This window comes from Triturus cristatus, chromosome 5_1 (genome assembly GCF_964204655.1).
Source record: "Triturus cristatus chromosome 5_1, aTriCri1.1, whole genome shotgun sequence".
Taxonomy (NCBI): Eukaryota; Metazoa; Chordata; class Amphibia; order Caudata; family Salamandridae; genus Triturus; species Triturus cristatus.
Window position 1 is genome coordinate 786,649,572 of NC_140587.1, and position 22,539 is coordinate 786,672,110.

At 45.9% G+C, this 22,539-nt stretch overlaps 1 protein-coding gene across 4 annotated transcripts in view; it reads right to left on the bottom strand.

Moving 5' to 3' along the window:
• The window catches only part of LOC146831481 (mitochondrial enolase superfamily member 1-like), a 358,171-nt gene that overhangs the window by 296,345 nt on the left and 39,287 nt on the right, over window positions 1-22,539 (bottom strand). For 2 of the 4 annotated variants that reach the window (XM_085605812.1, XM_085605811.1), the window contains exons 2-3: window positions 21,816-21,885; window positions 21,607-21,715 (exon numbers count right to left, since the gene is read on the bottom strand). In XM_085605812.1, the coding sequence (XP_085461938.1) occupies window positions 21,607-21,715; window positions 21,816-21,824 (118 nt within the window). In that variant the 5' untranslated portion in view covers window positions 21,825-21,885. The remainder of the gene's footprint in view (window positions 1-21,606; window positions 21,716-21,815; window positions 21,886-22,539) is intronic. The other 2 variants (XM_085605810.1, XM_085605809.1) reach the window with 1 other exon arrangement.

The window sequence follows — 22,539 nt, forward strand, 5'->3', positions numbered from 1 at the left end:
CCTCAAGAACTTCCGAGCCATCTCCCTGCTCCCGTTCCCGGCGAAGGTAATCGAGAAGGCCGTCAACAAACAACTGACCAGCTTCCTCGAGGAGAACAGCATCCTTGACCCGTTCCAGTCCAGGTTCCGCAGCAACCACAGCACTGAAACTGCCCTCGTCACCGCCACCGACGACATCAGGACCCTACTAGACAACGGAGAAACCGCGGCCCTCATCCTCCTGGACCTGTCAGCCGCTTCTGACACGGTCTGCCACTGCACACTACGAACACGCCTCCACGACGCCGGGATCCAAGAGAAGGCCCTGGACTGGACCAACTCCTTCCTCTCCGGTAGAACACAGAGCATCCGCCTCCCCACCTTCCGCTCCGAAGCCACCGAGATCATCTGCGGCGTGCCCCAGGGCTCATCCCTCAGCCCAACGCTGTTCAACATCTACATGGCTCCACTCGTCCACGTCGCCCGACTGCACGACCTCAACATCATCTCTTACACCAATGACACCCAGCTGATCCTCTCCCTCACCAAGGACCCCCACACCGCCAAAACCAACCTCCACGAAAGAATGAAGGCCGTCGCCGACTGGATGAGAGACAGCCGACTGAAGCTCAACTTGGACAAAACGGAGGTACTCATCCTTGGTTCCACCCCCTCGGCCTGGGACGACTCCTGGTGGCCGACTGCACTAGGAACAGCCCCAACACCCACCGACCACGCACGCAACCTAGGGATCATCCTCAACTCCACCCTCTCCATGACGAAGCAGGTCAACGCCGTTTCTTCCTCCTGCTTCAACACCCTCCGCATGCTCCGTAGGATCTACAAGTGGATCCCCACCGAAACGAGGAGGACGGTCACCCAGGCCCCTGTCAGCAGCAGACTGGACTACGGAAACGCCCTCTACGCAGAGCCTCGGCCAAACTCCTGAAGCGGCTCCAACGCATCCAGAACGCCTCTGCACGCCTGATCCTCGACATCCCTCGCCGCAGCCACATCACACCCCACCTGAGAGACCTGCACTGGCTCCCCGTCAACAAGAGGATAACCTTCAAGCTCCTCATGCACGCACACAAAGCACTCCACAACACCGGACCAACGTACCTCAACAGCCGACTCAGCTTCTACACCCCCACCTGCCAGCTCCGCTCCGCCGACCACGCCCTCGCCACTGTCCCCCGCTTCCGAAGAGCAACCTCCGGCGGCAGATCCTTCTCCTACCTCGCCGCCAAGACCTGGAACACCCTCCCCATCCGCCTACAACAGACCCAGGACCTGCTGACCTTCAGAAGACTCCTCAAGACCTGGCTCTTCGAACAGTAGCAGCACGCTACCCCCCCCCCCCCCCCCCCCCACCCCCAGCGCCTTGAGACCCTCACGGGTATGTAGTGCGCTTTACAAATGTTATGATTGATTGATTGACTTTGCTGATCATTTATATATTCTCACTGCTGTAATTGTTTAATAACATAGAATTACGTGCACTGCTGTGAACTGCTAAAATCAATCAATAAATAAATAAATAAATATCACCCTTTCTCAAGGTTTTAAAGAGCACTATGGTAAAGAGAACCATAATTCAATAAAGTTTTTCGAAACTTTTCAGTTTTCAATTTGAGAAAGATTGCTTACTGTACATAATGCATGCATGAGGTAATTAACATAAAATGTGATATTTACGTGTACGTTTGAGAAGTAAAATTGTCCCTCAGAGTAAGGCACTGCAACACAAGCAATCCTAAGAAGGTGGAATAATATACCGAGCAGCCAAGTGTGTGAGGTGAGAGGGTACTACTTTTCTGGGAGGAGCCAAAGCCCACTCTATGTACATGTGAAGGAATTGGTAACAATCTGCGTTGCATACAGCTGTTTGGCAAGTGGACCTAAAAAGCTGAGCACGGAGGACATGATCTTTGCCGCTGCCATGAGAGAATTGAAAAGTCTCCCTTTGAGCATGTCTCCTAAATGAGAACGTTTGCTGCAAATTATTAAATGTGATTTGATATTTATTTGAAAAGATCACACTGCACAACTGAGCTGCTTCTAGGCACTGGAGGGAATACAGCGGATATATTCAAAAGTTGCTTGCATTGGTATAAAGAAAATCAACATCAGCGAAATAAGTTATATTAGTTGTTTTAAGAATACTACAAGATTTTACAGCTATACTGAGATTCACATTAGTTTAAAGCACATTATGGTAAACTACAGTAAATAGGAAGTACATTAAAAATAAACATTTTTACAATTGTATACAGTGTTCATTCAAGCCATAGCAGTGCTATGATTGAAAAAGGTGTGTTGTGAGCATGAGAGATGAGGATTGTGGAAATTTAACAGGAATATGTTTCAAAGGCGGGTTGTTATCACTGCGATTCTCCTGTCGCGTATGCTCTTGTCTCTGCCTCTTCGTATGATTGGAAGGTTTTCATGTCAGAGTGGAGAGGACAAGGAAGTTGGTGTTTTTTTTATCTTGCCTTGTAGGCATGCTGAGCAGACCCTTCAGTGCACATGTTGATTATACAGAGCATCTTGAATATCATTCTGCCTTGTGCTGGGAGCCATTGCAGGCTCTTTAGGTAGGTTGCCATGGGTTGGTGATTATTATATATATAGGGCATTACTGTAATAAAAGCAGGAGTTCACCAGCCACAGCACTACAACTGCAGTGTGGTTTTCTGGCTTTATCTATGGTGGTATTTTGAGTAGTTTCAATTGGAAAAAAAAGTGATTTCAGCTACTGCTCTGATATGTAAATTAACGTTTAAATGAGCAATCAGTTCAGTCATTAAGGAAGAAGTACAAGTCAGTTATTTCCTTGAGGAAGGAAGAATTACTGACTGAGGGATGGGAGACGCTTGCTAGTGCTGCTAGCTCAAAGAATGGCAAACATTTTTGGACTGCTGTAAGGATATGAGAGCAATGGGACAAACATTAACACCAGTTAAGTTTGGGGAGCTCACCTTTCCATGATATACACAGCTTCCATATACAACAAAGACTTGTCAGAGTTCCCCGTCCCTACTGGAGTAGCAATATCTCTGTCGGAAGGAGAGTAAACTAAATATCAGAGCCTGGGTAATAAAGCTTCAGGCCCTGATGGGTTACCTATATACCTTATTAAGCACAAACCAGATTTCTGGGCCCCGCTCTTGCTAAACGTTTTTAATAACCTAGCACACTCCCCGCTGCCAAGCACTTGGCCAACCAGTATCATCAAGCGTGCTTTAAATATTATTTCTGTGGGCAACCAGAGTTTACATTGCACTAGCACTTTTCCCTACTTAGGGCTGGTTTTTGCTGCCAATGGATTATGGACTGACCACTTGGCATACTGTAGGAACAAGTTTTCTACAGCAATTAATTCGGTTCTCAGTCTCCCCCTACCCAGGAGGTCGGGGGTTGTTTCAGCCATCTTAATATTTTTGTACATTTCAGTGTATACCTATGGCAACTTACGGTGCTGAGATATGGGGCTTCCCAAAGACCAGTACCATTCAGCATGAGGAGAATAGGTTCTGCCATAAACTTCTGGGAGCCCCTATCTCTACGCCCCCATATGTTTGTCACAGTGAATTAAACATACATTATATTGAGGACTACATAAAGGCTCCCCCCGCTTTTTTCTGGCTAACCATTTGGAAAAATACAGTGGCGTCCCTCACAAGAGAAATTATAAGCGATTGCCTTAAATTCGATAAGGGCATGGATATCCCATGGCTAACTGAGGTGTGATCTAGCTTAAGTAGGTACGACTACTAACACATCTTTGACAACCCCTATGAGATAGATACTGTAAATAAAAAAGACCTACGGTAGGCCCTATATATATATATATTATAGAAAGGTAATACTTGACATGGAGTCCAGAAAGCCATCTGTAGCCACTTTCATATCCATCGTCAATGTTCAACATCAGTTGGCAAGCTATCTCACCAAACCCATGGGCCATTGGGAGCGGGGACTCCTCTTTCACCTAAGGGTTGGCACAGTGAAGTTTTTATTATGTTTTCCCCTCGGTTATCATACTAACCTTGACTCTCTGCCATGCCCGTGTGACGGTCGGTCAGGGCAAACTGTATCACACTTTTTATTTTTCTGTAAGTTTTATATACAACGTGCCAAATTGTTTTTAATACCTTTTTTTTTTTTAAAGATATCCACTCGTGTATTACAAAGATGCATTTAGGACCAGTCAATTTGGAAGATGATGAATTAGTATTTTGCGTGGGTGACTTCTTGACAACTGCTGTTCATGTACGCAATACTATGTGTACTGTATAATTAACATTCCTATAGCATTGGTTTTTATATAATGTTTTTATGATTATCATGAATTTGTGTGTTTTATATATTAATGTGTGAATTATTTTTTTATGGATATGTTTTATCCGAATAAAGTAATTGAATTGAATGAGCAATCCAGATGATTCCCAGGTTTCTACAATTTAGCCAAAGAATGTGGGGGACCATTTGCGTGAGGAGATATTGATGGTCTAGGATGACGATCTCAGTTTAGAAGCCACTGAGTTTTAGACTACTTAGGCACAGCCAGCCCCCAAGAAGTTTGGGGCTTCACGTATCTGGGACTTTGTCATATTCAAGTCAGTCTCCCAGTGAAGATCAGTGTTTTTTTTTACAAAGGTCCAAATCGGCCAATAATATGAATTATATCTTGAAATGGTACACGGGTAAATGTTTTGTTTAGACTCTGTAACTCACTTCATATTTTTAATCTACGTGTAAAGCTTCTCAATTGGCTTTCTTGGCCCTTGTAAAGGATTCTCTGAGAAGTTTAGGTCTTTGGCCAAATTTTATAAAGTTGGTAGTCATTTGATCATATTCTTGAAAACATCTGTCTTCAGTGCTGCAGTTCTATTTAGCCAGGAAATACTCCACACAAAGTATAGTATTTCTTAACGACAGAACTAGCGCTTGTAAGTAGAATTCAGAGAATTCTAGAGACTGCTTTTTTACGTTATAACTATATAAAACTCTAAAACAAAACAGGCTTTAGATAAATATCCTACATTATACCAACAAACATACAATTAAAAATGAGAGAAAGGGTGGTTGACAAGATAATACGACTGGTAATCTAAAAAGATTTGTAGCATAAAATCCTGAGTACCTGTTATTGGGGGGGCTAGGTAATTTAAATAAACAGTGCGTATCCATTTAGCAAGCAAGAATACGATGGAAGAGTTGGAAATATGTTAAGAGAGGAGAGTGGATGTTTCTTTAATGGAGTTTCACATATTATTTTCCGAAGTACTTGGATAGGTTTAGTTCTCTTGAAATCACAGTATGTAGTAGGATGTGAGGGGCAGTGAGGCACGGGTAAAGTGCTTATTATGGTTTTCTACGAATCTAGCATTGGCTTTCTGTGTTATTTTATTTTTTATTTTTAGAGTTTTATATAGCGCGAACTAGACCCGAAGATATTGGGTATCAGAGTGCTTTACATAGCACCAGTTTCGTTACATGAGGACATTAATTAATTAGCAATCGTGCTCCCATTCTGAGAGTTTTAGTTTGTTTTTTTATTGATTTTGCACCTAACACAGAAAAACAAATACAATTTTGTCAGGTAACCCCGGATTTGACTCTTATTTTTGCTACATGGTGGCAAACTATGGCAAAATATCACACTCAGACTAAGTTGTCCATTTAGACAGGCCATGGCTTTATACAAACTCTACGAGGATTAGGGATTTGGACCTTTTGGAGTATGCACAGTAAGGTTTCAGTGTACTTTTGGTGGTCCCCAAAGTTCTTGTAGTTCAAAGGTAGGATTGTCTTTTTGAGTTTCACAATATTTTTTTTGCTCAAATTCTGACAGAAGTTGCGAGCATGGTTTTTTAATATCCTTTTTGCCTATAAGGGTCTGGCGTGGGCTGTAATATCTGGAGGGGGGATTTGACATTCAGCAAAATCCGTGATGAAAATAAAAAGGTGATAGATGGAATAAGTCAATTAATCTCATCTGCTGGCAATTACTCTGGGTCACATTGCAATCCATATTTTTTTTTATACTTTGCTAGCACGAACAGGTACCCCCCCTTTGCAAATTAGTGTTGGCCTTGCCTAAAATGGACTGTATAGCTCAATCTGCTAAGCCTCGCCCCCTCTGTACATACACACATGTAGCATAATGTCAACAAAAAGGTAAGCTATGGGGACCATGTCTGGGCATACCCAGTGCATGAAGGAAGCCTCACTGAGGAAAAGATACAACTGATGGGTGGAATGCTTGAATTAATCTCAGCCATTGGCAATGACTCCAGTATTCCAGTACATCATTGTTGTGCTCCCGGTTGTATGTGCCAAAGACAGAAATTAATCATATGTAAATCAGTCCAGGCTTGGCACTACTCCAAAAAGGACAATTTAGTCTCGGCCAGTAGGCGAAGTGCAAGAAGTTCAGACCCTGACAAGGTTCGGGGCATGGGTACAGCAGGTCATTGGCGACTACAGTAAGGAACTAATGGCAGGAATACGTAAAAGTGGAAAACAGAGAGCTATTAGGGAGGGGAAAAGCTGAGGGTGTTGATACATAGAAGAAGATTAAGATTTAGCTGTCTCCCTGAAGTTTTGTAATCACAAAAAAACCCAGCAGAACAAACCAAAACAGATTATGTAAAAAAAAAAAAGAAGCTGTCTTTAGCCGTTGCATGGCTTGAAGGTGGGTGAGTAAGCTTCGACACACAAAAGAAAAAACTGATTGTCAGAACCCCTTTCTGAGGGGCACGCATGGGTTACTGAATACAAGCCTGAGGGTTGAGGCAGTTTATTCCTGATGTCCTTGGGCCCGACCTACTATGAATCCTGAACAATTGGGCCAAGAAACCCCTTCAGCACTTGAACAGGAACAGTGTGGTCCGAGCAGTCCAAGGCTCCCTCTGGGAGGTGAATACAAGGGGGTGAACACAGGCTCTCAACTCAAAATGCGTGCAGCAGCAATAAATCATTGGCCAGCCAAATACTCACTTTAAAAAAAAAAACTGAAGTATTTGATTTCTACTGCTAACAACACAGAGGAAAAATATGACATTCACAAACAACTACACAGTCCCTCTGAGGTCAGGGCTCTGGTGTTTCTTTAGTGATAGTGGTTATTCCTCATTCACTAGAGGCAACATCCAGGGCAAGCCCCTCAGCAAGCCAGGTCTTAATTGTCCTCTCCGACTCTATTTTAAAGTCAACAGTGTTCCAGGCCGCAGCGCTAACTAGTAAGCAAGTTCTCCCTGGGTCGACTGACCTGAAATTGGTGTTACCGGAACCTGCAGGCTTGGAGCGTCCGGAGTTCCTCAATGTGCCCCTTTTACAGGTGCTAGGAGCGGCAGCAGCTAATCAGGTGAGCTTTGTGTACATGGCCTAGGCCAGCTGTATTCAGCAGGCACAGAGTTCCTCACATGCAATTGTGCCTCCGAAGCGACTGGAGGTTCTTTGCTGCTCCTAATTGGAAGGGCAAGTGTTTGATCCATCCCACTCTGGGGGCGGTGATGCAACAATCCTTAAGTGGGTCCCTCACCTTGATGACGGTGTGCAGGTGCTCCCACAGTGGTCTCACTTCCAAGGTGGGGAAGGATGTTGATCAGGTTGCACATCTTGTTGCTCCCGATGACCCCCTATGGCATAGGGGGTCACCGTATACTCCCTGTACACAGGCTCCGGCCAGTTCAGCACAGTGAAGTCCTCAGAGGTGGCCCCTCCAGGCAGGTGGGTCTTGGCTCACCACTGCACAAGGTCCACAGCCCTCACAACACAGAAATCTTCTTGTGGCGGCCTTTACTGGCATACAGGATTGCTGGTTTCTCACTGCACAAGCTTGGCCCAATCTACGCAGCACTGCACACAGCTCAATTCACGAAGGCCCTACTCTGGCATACAAGTTTTACTGATTTTGTCCTGCACACGAACAATGACCCAATCGGTGTTGAAGCAGTCTCGTCACACTTCACACAGGGAGTCTACTCGACAGGGCTTCCCACTGGATCTCTCTCCCTGCAATGCTCTCCTCTTCCTCACAGGGCACACTGGTCTTGGCAAGCAGGCAGGCACTGATGATCTGCGCTCCAGGGACGGTGATCTTGAATTCCCTGGGTGATGTCCCCTCACCACCAGGGAGACTTGCAGGCCTTGGCCCCCAGTCCTAGTCACAGGAAGAAGTCTGACAGAGCTTCCCCACCTCATACAGCCCAGCTGGCTGATTGTCAGCTTAAAATTTTGGGGGTCTCAAGCTCCCCTTCTTATAGTCCATTTCCAGATACCAAATGTGAATTAGAGTCTGAGTCTTTGAAGTTTATATTGGGGTCTGCTTCTTTTGAAGTGCCCTCTCCTCTGCCCTCTCTGCCTCTTTAAAGCAGTCTGTCACAGCAAGAGTGACTCCACAGCTGATAGCCCCACAATACAGGCCACGGCAGTGACTAAAGTTCACAACTAGATGTCAGCCACAGTGTTATGTGTATCAAAAGGTTAGCACAGGGCCTCAGCCTTAATCCTTATGATTCTCTTATCAGCCCCATCTCTTTGCTGAGATGCGCCCAGGCCCCTTCCTTTTGACCTCTCACTGAATCAAAGAGGCACCCTTTGAATTGTACGGGGGAAGCCTGGCGCTCCCCTCTACAGTGTGTGTCCCACCCTGCTTACAGGAGTGCAGCAATACACAAATCTTTCTGGGGGATTCCTCTACCTCCTCTCCTCATGTTTCACCATGCAGCCCTGGGTCTCCCAAAATAGAACCCAAGGTCCTCCGTGAATTGTACCATTCACCAACACACATACACCTAGTGCATGTATACAGCATACACACACTGCACAGAAGTGTATCCCTCCTATACTGTACCACTCATAGGCACATATACACCCAGCACATGCATTTATCATGCACAGACTGCACAGCCCTACATCCTTCATGTATTGTACCCTTCATAGGCACACATACATCCAGCACATGCATTCACCATGCACACACTGTACTGGACTGCAGTATCCCTGTATTGTACCCTTCCCAGGCACACATACATCCAGCACAGATATACCACTTGTGCATTGTGCAGCACTACACACCAAAGTGATGTAGGCCAAGGGTGAGTTAAGCACACAGCAGGGGAACTTTGACTGAGTGAGCCTGTAGGGCTCACTCCAGTGACACAGGTTGAAAAGGACCTGTTCACTCCTACTGATAACTACACAATATGCTACCACCGCCGCACTCGTGCTTCTTCACTCCCAGTGACGGCAGCAGCCTCTTGCCACTATGAGAGTAGCGCTTTGTGAACCCCTCCCGGTCCAACAAGACTGCAAATCGTGAGACAGGTCTATTTCATGGCACAAGTGTAATCCGTGTTTGCCTTTGACAACAAAAAACAATATTAGTGATCCAGACATCACAACTGTTGGGGCACTCATGGCAGGGGTGCAGATCCATTACCATGTGGAGAACGTTTCTGTCCCAATACTGATGATCAAGGGATGGCTGGCATGCTGCACCGAACTGAGAGCAGGATAACGTTACCTGAGATTGCAACCAGAACATGTGATGAAGCAGCAGTGTCTTAGATTAAGAGATTCCATCAATTTAGCAGCATCCTGTTGTGCAGGATCCAGGATAAAAGGTTTGCTGTAGAAGCTGGACTTCCGGCACTACCTTCTCTGTTAACATTCATCACAGCGATTCCAGGTTCATGCATGTCTCTCGGCACCATGAAACTGAATTAGCGGCCTTGCTCTTGTTGATCCTGCTGTCCCTCCAAAGGTCTGTGTGCTGTAGCTGCATGCTACGACTCGCAGCAGCAGCCAAGGAGAGTATCTTCCCCACATCATCTTCATCCTGGCAGGTGACTGGTACAGAAGGCAAAATGTTCCCACAATTTATGAAGCCAGTTGTTGGCAGGCAAGTGAGGAGTTTTGTGGGTCCTGAGTCAAAGGTAGAGAAAACTCAGTATCTGCAGCATCTGGCACCATCTAGTGGTTTTACCAGTGTTAGTTTCCTCATCATTAATAAACAGGACAGATTTGCTTCAAAATCAATAAACAAATTTTGCAACACAAGTGTGAAGCCTTGATAAACACATGATCTAGGGAATAATCTAACAGCCCTGGGGGTTGGTGTTTACCCTAAATTGACAAAGTTAGGGTGCATGTTGTGGGGCATTACAGTAGCGGTGGCTGGTACAGAGCAGGGGTGGCGGGTGCGGGGTTTAGGTGAAAGTAAAATCCCACTTACCTCCTCTGCAGTGCTGCCATCTCTCTGTCTATCCTTCGGCAGCGTCTCTCCTCCGGAAGCATGAAGCACACAGGCTCCCCTAGTCAATCATGACGCTGCTCTCACCAGCATCGTGATTGGTCCGAGCTTCGTGGTTCGACGCTCAGACAGGCAGTGGGAGCCTGTGCATGTTCTCCACCCGGGCTGTGCCAAACTGTCATGCGCACTTAAGTGCATGAACCACTCCTCCCCTGCTGGCTGTGAGACAGCCCAGCCCGCCCCATTAAACTGCCTCAGTAAGGAAAAATCCAATGATAATAACAACGTGTTATCCTCATTTTATTTTTCCTTTTTTCTACTGCTGAAAAGCAGTGAGGCGATGCCCCTCCGCCTTAGTGGAGGAGCCGCCACTGCATTACAGTGTTCTAGTTGCTTCTAACTTGTGGTAAATAGTGTGGATGGTTGGGTGGTTCCCTGTGGTGCCGCAGGGCGAAGAGTTTTACCAGTACTATTGCTTTGCTGGCCTGTCACTCAAATGAACGAACGGGCTGGACAGGGTTTACACAGAGGAAAGGTCACAGGAAAGCACCCTTTCCTTTCTCCCCACCTTCTAGCGGCTTCTTCTTTTACAGAACTTCTTGTAAACTGCGATTGTCCAGAGCTGTATCAATTAGCATTTATATAACATTCGTTCACCCTCATTTTGGATCCGAGCACCTCTAGCCTCAAGAGTTATTCCCCCTGCCCCCCCCACCTCCATTCCAAAGAACTTTGATGTTACTTTCTTCAACTTATTTAATTATTTTTTACATTATTTTAAACATCTCAAATTGGTTAATATAAGTTGGAGGTTTGTTATATACCTCTTTGTTAATTTTTAATAAAATTGGAAATCGTATTAACAGAATGCCACAAGTACACATTATCTGCATTTTCTTTTAAAACGGGGGTAGAAGAAAGGGTCCTCCCTTTTTCTGCTTCTGCACTTTACAGCCACTGATCTGCTCTCGGTTTCAGGCAGCCTCTTTGAAGGGATTAAGCGGCGCTCCACAGGGAAGTCTATGAAAGAAACACTACAGTAGGAGCCGCAAGCGTGCAGAGCTTTCCCATGCATGTCATGCGTGCCAGCACAAAGACATACAGCTGCCAAACGCAGGCCCTGGGGAGGTAGGTTACTTCCATTCCCGCGTGTTTTACCACTCATTGGCCAGAACAGTTACCTTGATCTTCTGGCTGTGGGTATTTTAGTGTTAACTTCATTTCCCAGTCTTTGCTGGCTGCCTTCATTGTGACTTAGAGCCAGTGAGCTAAGATGGTCGCTAGACAGCAGCACAGGGTTGGACTGGGAATGTTGCTGACGATGGGAAGGTGTCTGTCCTGTCAGCACTTGCCTTACAAAGACAGCACGCGTTGTCCAACGTCAGCTATGACCTACCTTAGTCAGTTTAATAGGTCTCTTTGAATACAGGTAAGTTGTAGGTGAGACCTACAGGGGTATGAATGACCAAAAAGTGGTAAAACGTAACATGTTACGGGAAAGTAATTTGTGGTTACTATGAAACATCATAATATCCAAAAATCCACATACAACACCACCCAACACACCCTCACACATACGTAGCAACACTGCCATAAACGGCACAAAGAACCACATTCTGCCATTACAGCAAAGAACACGGACGCTAAATAGCCCAGACCTGTTGGCTTTGCCAGTGCTTGTTTAATTAATGGAGATGGGGACAGATAGGATTCGCGAAAGGAGGGCTGATTTACGGCCATATGCTTATGTTCATAACGGAACATGGCTCACTTTGCACCAGACTGGTTGACATAAAAGGACACCTGGACGGTGTAAATGGTTGTATTACTACCTAGTAGTAGACCACAGCGGTGTACAATTATGCAGTAGTAATTCACACAAAAGAGGTGGGGGTTGGGTGGGTCATGGAGTTCCAACATTTTTGAGTTTCTTGCCATTCAAAAGCTCTTCACCAACCCTTTCCCTCAATGGAAATGGTCAGGGATTTACTCCAGTGGGCTCTCCACAGGTAAAGAAGCATTTCCCCTGAAGAAAAAAACACAAAAAAGACAGTGGCGGCTGGCATGTACCAATGGTGGAAAGGCAGGTGGGGAGAGGCAGGTGGGGTGGTGGTGTCTTCCAGGAAGCTCCCAATGCAGGAAACTGCACTACCCAATCCTGGCACTGCTTTCACAGCATGAAAGCAGTGCCAGGATAAGATAGAACGGCTCTCCCAGCGCATCTAAGAGCACTGGAGGCCTGTGCTTTCTATAACCCAGCTATCTAAGACAGCTAGGTTAGAGAACTTTAAATGGCGCATGTCTGGCTGGCCGTCCCAAGATGGCCGGCCAAAGAGACATGCATATTTTAAAATGAACAGCTCCCTGCTGCAGTCACTCTGCAGCGCTGGCCCACCCCGTCCAGACACTCAGTTCGGGATGGGATGACGGTAATAAATAAACGTTATTACCATTTTATTTTTCAGCTCTGGGGCTGGGGGAGTGACACTCCTCCGCTCTAAGGGAGGAGTCGCACCTGAAAAAAAGACAAAGAGTATGTGCATTTGGATCGAGGGCTGCCTCTCCGCAGTGTCGTGTTGTACTGTGCTTATAACTGCACAGGAGGAAAAAGCATATGTCACATGGCATTCCAAGTAGTACGCCTGGCAAGCTGCGACTTTCACACCTTTCTATGCACACTGCTGGGAATGTTCTTGAAATCTCAAACCTTGCAAATCTAGAACTATGCCTAGGAATAGATCTACGGTATTTTATGTAACTAGGGCATAGGCGCTGGAAGTAGGGGGGGGGGGGGCTGCAGCACCGCCAAAATACTCCATGGTGGAGTTCAGAAAGTGAAAGAGTAACAAAGATATCTTTGCATTTTATCCTGTCACAGAGGGCAAATGCCAGGCTCTGTCCTGTGACAAACTGCCATTTCTTCTTTTAACATGGGGATTGGTATTTACGTTCTTTCTTGACTGCAGTGAGAAGATTTTGTAATGTGAAGTGTGTGACAATCTTGTTGAGTGTGAAAAGAAAGGCTGTATGATGTTAAATTTCACACAAAACAAAACTTGAACTGTACAAATATTTCAAAATATATCAGCAGCATGGAAAGAACAAATTAAGCACTTTCTTTTGTATTTTGAAGTGTGATGGAAACAAACATTTTATTAGGATCAAAACAGATCAAGAGACTTTACTTGGTGATGAACAAACCATAAATTTTCACTGAAACCTGATTTCAACACATTATCATTTGTGCGCTGTATAGATCTATCAGTAAAACTGTATGTCTGCAAATTCAGTGGCTGTTTTAATGACAAATGTGCTGTCTGTCAATTGTTTTTATGAGAAGGGTTGGTTCTTGCAAGGCAGTACAGAGGGCAGCTTTATAAAGAATTCACCCAATGCAACGTAGCAAGCCACCATTCTGTGCTGCGTAAAAGTGAAAGGGCAAGAATGCACCGTATTTAACATTATACAGAGCATTCGTATCCTTTCCTTCCGCTGGCGCACAATGTGTTGCCTTGGGGCAAGGGTGACTGTGTTGTAATCAGGATTGTTTTTGTGCAGGAAGGGACATCTTCCTGCACAAAAACAATCCTCTGAGGTATTTTCCTCTTTTTATGCGTGCTGCAGAATGCAGCACACGTAGAAAGAGGAAAACACAAAGAGAAATAAAAATGATATTTCTCCTCGTTATATCTATCCTGGGGAGCTGTGGCATTTTTATGCAGTCCCAGGTCTACCAGTAATGGTAAATCTGAGAATGTGCAAAAATCCATGGGTGGTTGCGTGGAAACACCCACGCTCCACCCATAGAATGCCTCCCTGGGGCACGGTAACACAACTCAGCGACTTGCACTGCGTTTCGTTACTCTAAATTTATCAAGTCACTCAGGCCCATGCAAGGTGGCCTTCCGTGGCTTGATAAATCTGACTAAGCAGTTGCGTCACCCTTACGCTCCCTTGCATGGTGCAAGAGTGGCGCAACTCAATGATGAATTTGCCCCTAAATGTCCTTCTGTGTTATAGAAGCACAGAATCAGTAGAATGTCTCCAGAAGCAGAAAATGCAAACCTTCAGCCAACGTACAGTGCGGCGAAAGGGTAGTTCACCTAGCATGTAACGCTGGCCATGACACTGCCGGTGTTGGACCTGGCCCTACTTGCAGGGTCATCCCGAACTTTTTCGCCTTCCCCCTAGCCTTTTTGCTGGTGTGGAATGAGTGGTTGTAGGACGTTGGCCACTTTAGCACTGGTTAGCAGTGCCAAGTGTGTGTGCTTTCTGCCTTACATAGGCTTATTTTAGGACCCCCCCACTTTAGCGGACATCTCCCCCATGGTAGGAAATGTATATGCCATGTGTGTTGTGAGAGGAAAATAATAAATGCGGTGAAATGGTGTACGCACCTTTATTTTCCCCCTTGCAGGAACTTCACTTCTAAAATGGACGCCATTACTGTGTGGTTATGCCGCCTCCCTGAGGTGGGTTGCCACTCTAGTTGTCTGTCTCCCAGCCCCCAGCTCTTGGCGGGAAGTCTGGCAGACAGAGTGCTGTCCATCTCCTCCAAGACCAGTTGGGACCGGTTTCCCCAAGGAACCTTCTGGAAGCTTCTAGCCCTTTCTGGTAGGTGGGGTGAGGGGGGTATATATAGGGGGACCGTGCCTCCATGTGGTCAGACTGAACGTGGACTTGACCGAGAGGGGACACTCTGCCAGGAGGTACCGCCGCAAGGGCCTGCGTGCTGGCCCCTGTGCCCATCTGTACCCTTCTACTGTCCACAGGGCTAGTGAGAGACTCTGCTGGAGTGGAGACTGCTGCGCTAGCAGGATGGCTATCGTAATGGAGGATGACTGTTCCTAGGAACTGCTGCTTCAGGTCTGGTGAGCTGCCCTACTGCCTGCTGATCTCGCCCTGCATTAACTGTCTCCTGGCCCCTAGCGCCCCGTGAGCGCTATATCTCCAGTGACTATACTTGCCTGCCTCCCTAGTGCCTTGTGAGTGCTGCAGCTTTATTTGGTGGGACCTAGCCCCTGGGAAGCGCTACAACTTTAGCCCAGTGTTGGCTGTGCGCTGCTTGCTACCTAGTGCCTGGGGGGGGTGCTTTGTCTTGGCTGCCCCGGAGGTGAGGAGCGCCTGTCCCCTGCAGCACTGTGCTGCCAGTGTGGGGCTTCCCCTGCCTGCTTGCCTTCACGGGAGTCTACCCCGCGTGTCCGTGCCCTAGAGAGGAATACACTTTCTCGGTATGGCTCCCGTGTGCCAAGGAGAGCCCCACGGTTCAGGGAAGAGTGGGTGCCCACCCCGCATGTCTGCAAACTTCGCGGGTGCTCAACCCGCAGTTATGCGCACTTGTGGTTATTGAAACTAGCGGGAGCCCACCCCGCACTTGGCAGCCTGTCGCGGGTGCCTATCCCGCAATTGTTTTGTTTGGAGGCAGGTGCCCAGCCCGCATTGCACCGCCGAGATTAGAATCACCAAAATATCACCGCCACTGGCCTGGAAGCGTAAGCCTGGTGGTGGGCGGGGCCTGTCGGGTCAGAGCCGCGCGGGCTCCATTTCCGCCAACCCCCTGCCTGGGGTAAGCTTTCCGGAGCCTCACAGGCTCCCCATTGAAGTCCCAGGACCCAGGAGGGTGTCAGGGTGAAGTCCGGAGAAGAGAGGTCCCGACCAGCAGGAGAAGTGTTTCAGTGGGGCTCCCATGGTGAAGGGAGGGCCCCGCCGTGTGGAAATTTAGCGTGCAAACTGAACATTATCTGCGCCATCTTCTACCATTTAACAGCCGGGTCTGCAGCTTTCTGGAGAAGTACGGCAGAGGGGGGGCTCGAGGCACATGGCCGGTGCCTGCCCCGCCGCTGTGAAGTCCCCGCTTCCTGACCGCCGCCCGGAGGAGACCCGGAGAGCCCGGTGAGTGGGGCTCAGTCAGTCAGTGGTGATCCGGTTGGGGGCAGTGTCGGGGCACATGGCCGGTGGCGGCCCCCGGTGCCAGTACTCTTTGGGCATACTTCTCATTCCAGAGTCCCAGAGAGGGGCTCCAACGTGGCCATAGTGGTTTTATTATACACAGCTGCCCCGCCGGACAGTGGCAGCTACTCCTAATGGGCATTTGTTGTTTGGGAGACCAAATTGGGCTTCCCGGGCACCTGTAGTGCCAGTACTTGTTTTGGGCTGATTCCCAGCTGCCCTGCGAGTGCGCAGGCAGCTGCAACGTATTGGGGGCATTGCATTCCTCAGGAGGAAAGAGAGAGGAGTGAGGGACCCTCCTGTCCGAGCGCTTTGCACACCTTTGTTTTCGCTATCTTTGCAGCCAGCCCTGACTTTGCAGGACATAGGGCAGTTGAATCCCTAAGGGAGGCCAGTTGGCCTGGGGCCCGTTTCAGTGGGATTGTACCCCCGATTGGGGCGGACTGTGCTTAAGGTTGCGAGGCCTATGGCCTCATAGGATTTACACACGTATAATGTGATTTAGGCTTGCATTGCTGATTTCATGCCTAATACTAATGTCATGCAATGATGTTCCCCTGCCTAATGTTTTATGCTATTGAGATGCACAGGTTTAGGCTACTGTGATAATTCCTACATGTTATGCCATGCCCATATGACTAGGCCTAATGCGGTTACCCTGATGTTGACGTACTTTAGGCCTAAGTAGGATTCCAGTGTACGGCATTTATGCTAATGTGATGTCTCAGGCTCATGCCTGACTACGTCTTTATGCCTAAGGTGAGGCCTAATGGCCTGCAAGCATGTTTTCCTTTCAGGTCTGATGCCAATGTATCCCCTGCTAACATTGCTGGTTTTCACGCCTCGTGCTGCTGTTATGCATAATGCTTTTATGCTTATTGCACTGTTTCTAGGGTATTTCGATGCCTCAATGCTAACAGGCTTTCCACGCCTAATGTCATGCATAAGGGGGTTTACAGGCCTAACGCTATGTTATGATGTTTCCAGGTTCATGCCTACTGCCAATGTAATCTAAACTACGTGCATGGACGTGCCAGTAGCTACTGGCTGTTACTCACCTAATGATGATGGACTTTACATTTATTCTTTCTTTGTACTTGTGATGGTTCGGGCAGCGGCCCGATTGGCCCTGCCGTGTAAATAGTCCCCCTGTAGACTGCTACCCGGTGCCAGTTGGCACAGTGTTACAACTGTGATTACCTTATGATGTGTTCTACATAATACATATGCTGTTTTTTTTCCACCTAACCTGGTGTGGTCTCGTTTTGAAGTGTGCCCGATGTGTCGCCTGTGAGTGTGCTGCGCAGATACTTTACACAATGCCTCCGAGTTTGGCCTACCCGCTCCGCACCACGCTACCCCGTTTCTAACAGCCGGCCATCTGGAGGATTGCCTGGTCTTTCCCCGTACGAGATGTAAAGCAAGAAACATTTAATGCCCACACCTGTGATGCACTTTTGAAACAGGTAGGCTTATCAAAAGTCAAAGACACACATACAATAAGTAAAATCTATGTGGTTTGAGTCCCACTTATAATAGACGACAAAGTCACACAAAGAGTATGATAAATTAAATAATAAACTAGATCAGCAATATATGGCAACGTAGATGGGGGATTACAGAAGATATCACTTAAGCATGTAGAATTTCACTCTCCAAACTCATACACCTATTCACCGGGGGTATTGGCTGTTTTAAAGAACTCATCAAAACAACCCTGATAAATGTAATATATTTTTGGCTGTACAAAATAAGACACTTCCAGAGAAGTCACATGTAGCCTTTATGGCCACGTACATTAAACAAGTGGTGCCATTCAGTTATGGCATGTCACCTGGTACTTAAGTGGACACACCCTTGCCACACAAAAAAAAGTCACATTCAACTACAGAAAAATCAGGTTCAATTAATAATTTTTCATATGATACTCTGTTGGTCTTGATGACAAACAAATTAGCAACAGTGATCCTGTTGTTTCACTGTCACCAGTTGTCTGACCAGGAGCAGAACATATCCTTGGTCAGCTGGGTGTCGTGCGAGTACGCTCCCTACACATATATATGTTGGCACCTTCAAGACTAAACGTTTAATTACATCCAAGATCTTTTCCATTTGTTATATGAATGTCTCAAAGGGCAAAACGGGAAACAAGGACAGGCTGTTCTCTGTTGCAAAGCATGGCATCTGTAGTCTCCACAAGACATGCATAGTCTCCGCATAAAGTAGGCTACATTGTCTTAGAAATGGGATTCCTGGTTGGATAGGGCATGCGCCTAAGCCAGGCAGAAACCACCACTCTAGTCAGGGCAAGGGGGTTCTTTAGCCCACTATGCCACCTAGAACTGGGGTGGCATAGTGGGCTAAAGAACGGTGATGGATCAAACCCAGATCTGTTGACTGGGTGTGAGTGTTTGATTGGTTCTGATGCTCCGTCCATCACCACTCCCTTTTGTACAACTTCTAGAAGTGGCATTTCTAAAATAGTGATAATAAATCTGCACACACCATTGTGCAGCATTTATTATTACTATTCCAACCATACCAAACTTGACCATGCTACCCCTCTCATATCAGGAATTAACACAAACACTTATCAGGGAATCCCCAATGCATTCCTATGAGAGGGCAGTCTCACAGCAGTGAGAAACCAAAATGGCAGTTTGTCACTACCAGGACACGTCACACACTTAAGGTACATGCCCTATCTTTTACCTACAAGACACCCTGCCCATAGGGCTAGCTAGGGCTTACCTTAGGGGTGACGGACATGTAGTGAAAGGGGGGTCACAGACGTGGCACATACATTAGGTGCCATGTCACAGCGGCAGTAACACTGCGCGCACAGGCCCTGCAATGGCAGAGGCCTGGGATAGGTTTGAAAAGCTACTTTGGTGGGTGGCGCAATCAGTGCTGCAAGCCCACCAGTAGTATTTAATTTACCAGCCCTGGGTATATGAGATACCACTTTACAAGGGACTGACAGGTAAATTAAATATGCCAAACGGGTGTAGACCAATCTTACCATGTTTACTACAGAGAGCACACGCACTTTACACTGAACAGCAGTGCTAAAGTGCCCACCATCCTAAAACCACCAACACCATGTAAGAAAAAAGGCTAGTAGGAAGGCAAAACGTTCAGGGATGACCCTGCACAAAGGGCCAAGTCCAACACATTGCATTTCCTGAGACATCATATATATGGCTAACGCATCATTCTTTATGTCTCTTATTAATGAGAGTGCTTCTTAAACTTTAGTTTCAGATTAGCACATCACCTAGAAAAGAGTGGTGCTTACGTCTATTCAACATTTGGAGTACCAAAAGGGAACCTGGTGGGATGTAGCAGCTTCACAATTACTCCAGGCAATGACTTTGTGAAAGAAAATGTATTTTCTGTCACACAGGGAAAAGTCTGCAAGACTGTTGCCGGTACACCGCAAAGTGATCTTTAAAGAATGGCACAAAATAATCACAAACAAGTGACAAATGTTATGACATGCATAAAATTCTCAAACATCACCCTTAACCACCCAGTTACACAACCCCATTCTCTAACAAGCAAAACTAAAACGAACACAAAAAGTGATCATATTTACCAAATACACACAGACATACACACACAGACAACCAATGTTAACTCACAAAATCACTAAGACAACTTGGTGTCCTCCTCAATCAGAGCTACTCTTTATCTCTTTCTGCACACTAGCATATTCAGTAACAGTTCTATCCTTAATAATCTCTAATTCATACCCATCACCACCTTCTCCACTTTCCGAAAACTATCTCCTACTTAACCCCGAAGCTCATCCCCACCTTTACCATGTCAGCACTTTTCCCTCACCACACTGTTTTCACAGTACTTTTTTTTGGTGTTCAAAATAACTTTAGAGGCGTTCATTCTCTGCTCATTATCAAACACAATAACATTACTACACATTACTTTCAAGCCAAATTTAAAGAAACCTATAGGATGTGTTCACTATAACCTCACCACATGAAAGACTTTTCTACGCAGCACCTGCTTTCCATCCTCAAAATAATTGCATTCATTTGTTGACAGTCCTTGCTGGACTTCGTCCTCTCTGCAAGGTCACCCCCATGTGATTTGCCTTCACCCCTCCTGCTTTCTGAACCCGTTCTTGTTGGCTTTTAGGACTCTGTGCACTTTAACACTGCTAACCAGTGATACAATTCTTATGCTTTCTCCCTAAAACATGGTACGATTGGCTTACACCTGATTGGTACATTTAATTTACTTGTACTTCCTTCATGTATGGTACCACGGGTACCCAGGGCCTGTAAATTAAATTCTACTAGTGGGCAGCAGCACACATTGTGCCACCCACTAAAAGTAGCGTTTTAAAACACCCCTCAAGCCTACCATTGCAGTCTATACTGCAATTATAATCTGACAATGTGACCTTGCAAAATAAACCTTTTGCCAGGCCTAAAACTTCTTTTTTGATAGATATAAGCCACCCCTAGAGGAGGCCCTAAACAGCCCATAGGGCAGGGTGCATTGTATGTAGAGGTAGGACATGTGTTTTTAAGTTTTACATGTCCTGGGAGTGAAAAACTCCCAAGTTAATTCTCACTACAGTGAGGCCTACCTCTCTCATAGGATAACATTGGGTTACCTTATTACATTTAATAAGTGCTAACTTTTTATCGGGAACAGGCAGAAATGTAATGTCTGGACTCATATGAATTGTAATTAAAATCCTCTTTAATAGTGAAGTCAGATTTGAAATTTCAATTCTGAAAATGCCATGTTTAGAAAGTTCAAAACACAAAGGGGGTTGGGCCAATTTAGTGTCAGCAAGGCTCGGCCACTATCAAATTTTTACAAACAAACAAAAGCCAGTACTGACATTACTTTCCAAACTACTATTTTACATCTAGGAACACAAAACTCAATTATCGTTTTCTCCTAATCATTATGTGCGATAACGTGATAATTGAGTTTTGTGTTCCTAAATGTAAAATAGTAGTTTGGAAAGTAATGTCAATACTGGCTTTTGTTTGTTTGTAAAAACTTTTAGAAAGTTGGCATTTTCCTGCCCTAAACTTTATGAGGTCTTCTAGAAGTTTCCAGGAGCCTGGATCTGTTAATTGCTCACCTATCAGGAATGCATATTGGGCCAGGGTGTTAGGTGCCACTGTAGAACGAAAGGAGTTCCATTATTATGGGGTTGATTTAAAATGGGTGCTTGACATCCAGTTCAGAATTAGACCTACAGTCGGTCCCCTGCATCGAGGGGCGGGGGAGGGGGGCAATCAGGACTGACATTACACAACTATGAGTGCTTCCAAATAAATATACATTACCTTCCAGCTAAAATTCACCCATTTACTGAGTACTTCTCGGGCTTTCAGATGCAACAGTTGTGCGTAAAAATAACTTACCAACTTCTGTTCCTTTCCCCAAAGTAAATGTCAATCCATGGCCTTTGAGGCCATCGGCTGCGTCTGTTTCAAGGATGACGTAAGCCGCAGAATAATCCGGATCTGTGTGCTGTGTAATCAATACAAAATGAACAACACATTTATGCAGGCTCAATCTGTTAGCCAAGCAAGTGTAGCTTGCAATCTTCTTGCATTGCTAATTTACTTACAAAATTCATTTTATAGTTATCCCTCCAGGAATTGATTGCTTGGTTTTTTGATTGAAGAATCTGTTCAAATCTATCAAATGTTGAGGGTGTGGATTAGCAAATATGGAAAAATATGACAAAGGGGGAAGTACGTCAAGTGCCATGTTTGTTCTACATCTCTACGGCCGTCAGATATTAGAGGCAATTCGCACGCGCCAGGCTGCAACAGCAAGAACTAATTAACTCGTAAACAAACAGATGAATCACTGGCAAGTTTAACAAATGGAACTGTGACGTGGGTAATGGCCGTTTGCGCATCTCACTGCACATGCGCCATTTTGGTAACATTAAAGCAGTTACTAAGTAGACACTAGCAGCACAACTACAAATAAGGAATCTGTGACGCACTTTCCATTCTTACATCTTAAGGTTTATAATATCAGGGCATTATATGAAAACCTGCCGAACAATGTAGGTTTACTCTGCGTGAACAAATATTGTTTTTACTGCATTTTGTTCAAGATTTGTTAGGTACTTTACATCAGTCAGTTCAAAGACCCTAGCCCTCATTGCAAGTGAGGTGGAGAAAAATCACTTGATGGAATTAAGCTCTGCTGGATTTCAGAAGGTTTTTGGCCTGTGGGAGTAGTACCAGATAGTATTTTATTCTGTATTAATTAAGCCGGTAGGTACATGAGGCTTTGAAAGTACCAGACAAGCCTCATTCCCCATTTGTTTTCTGGTG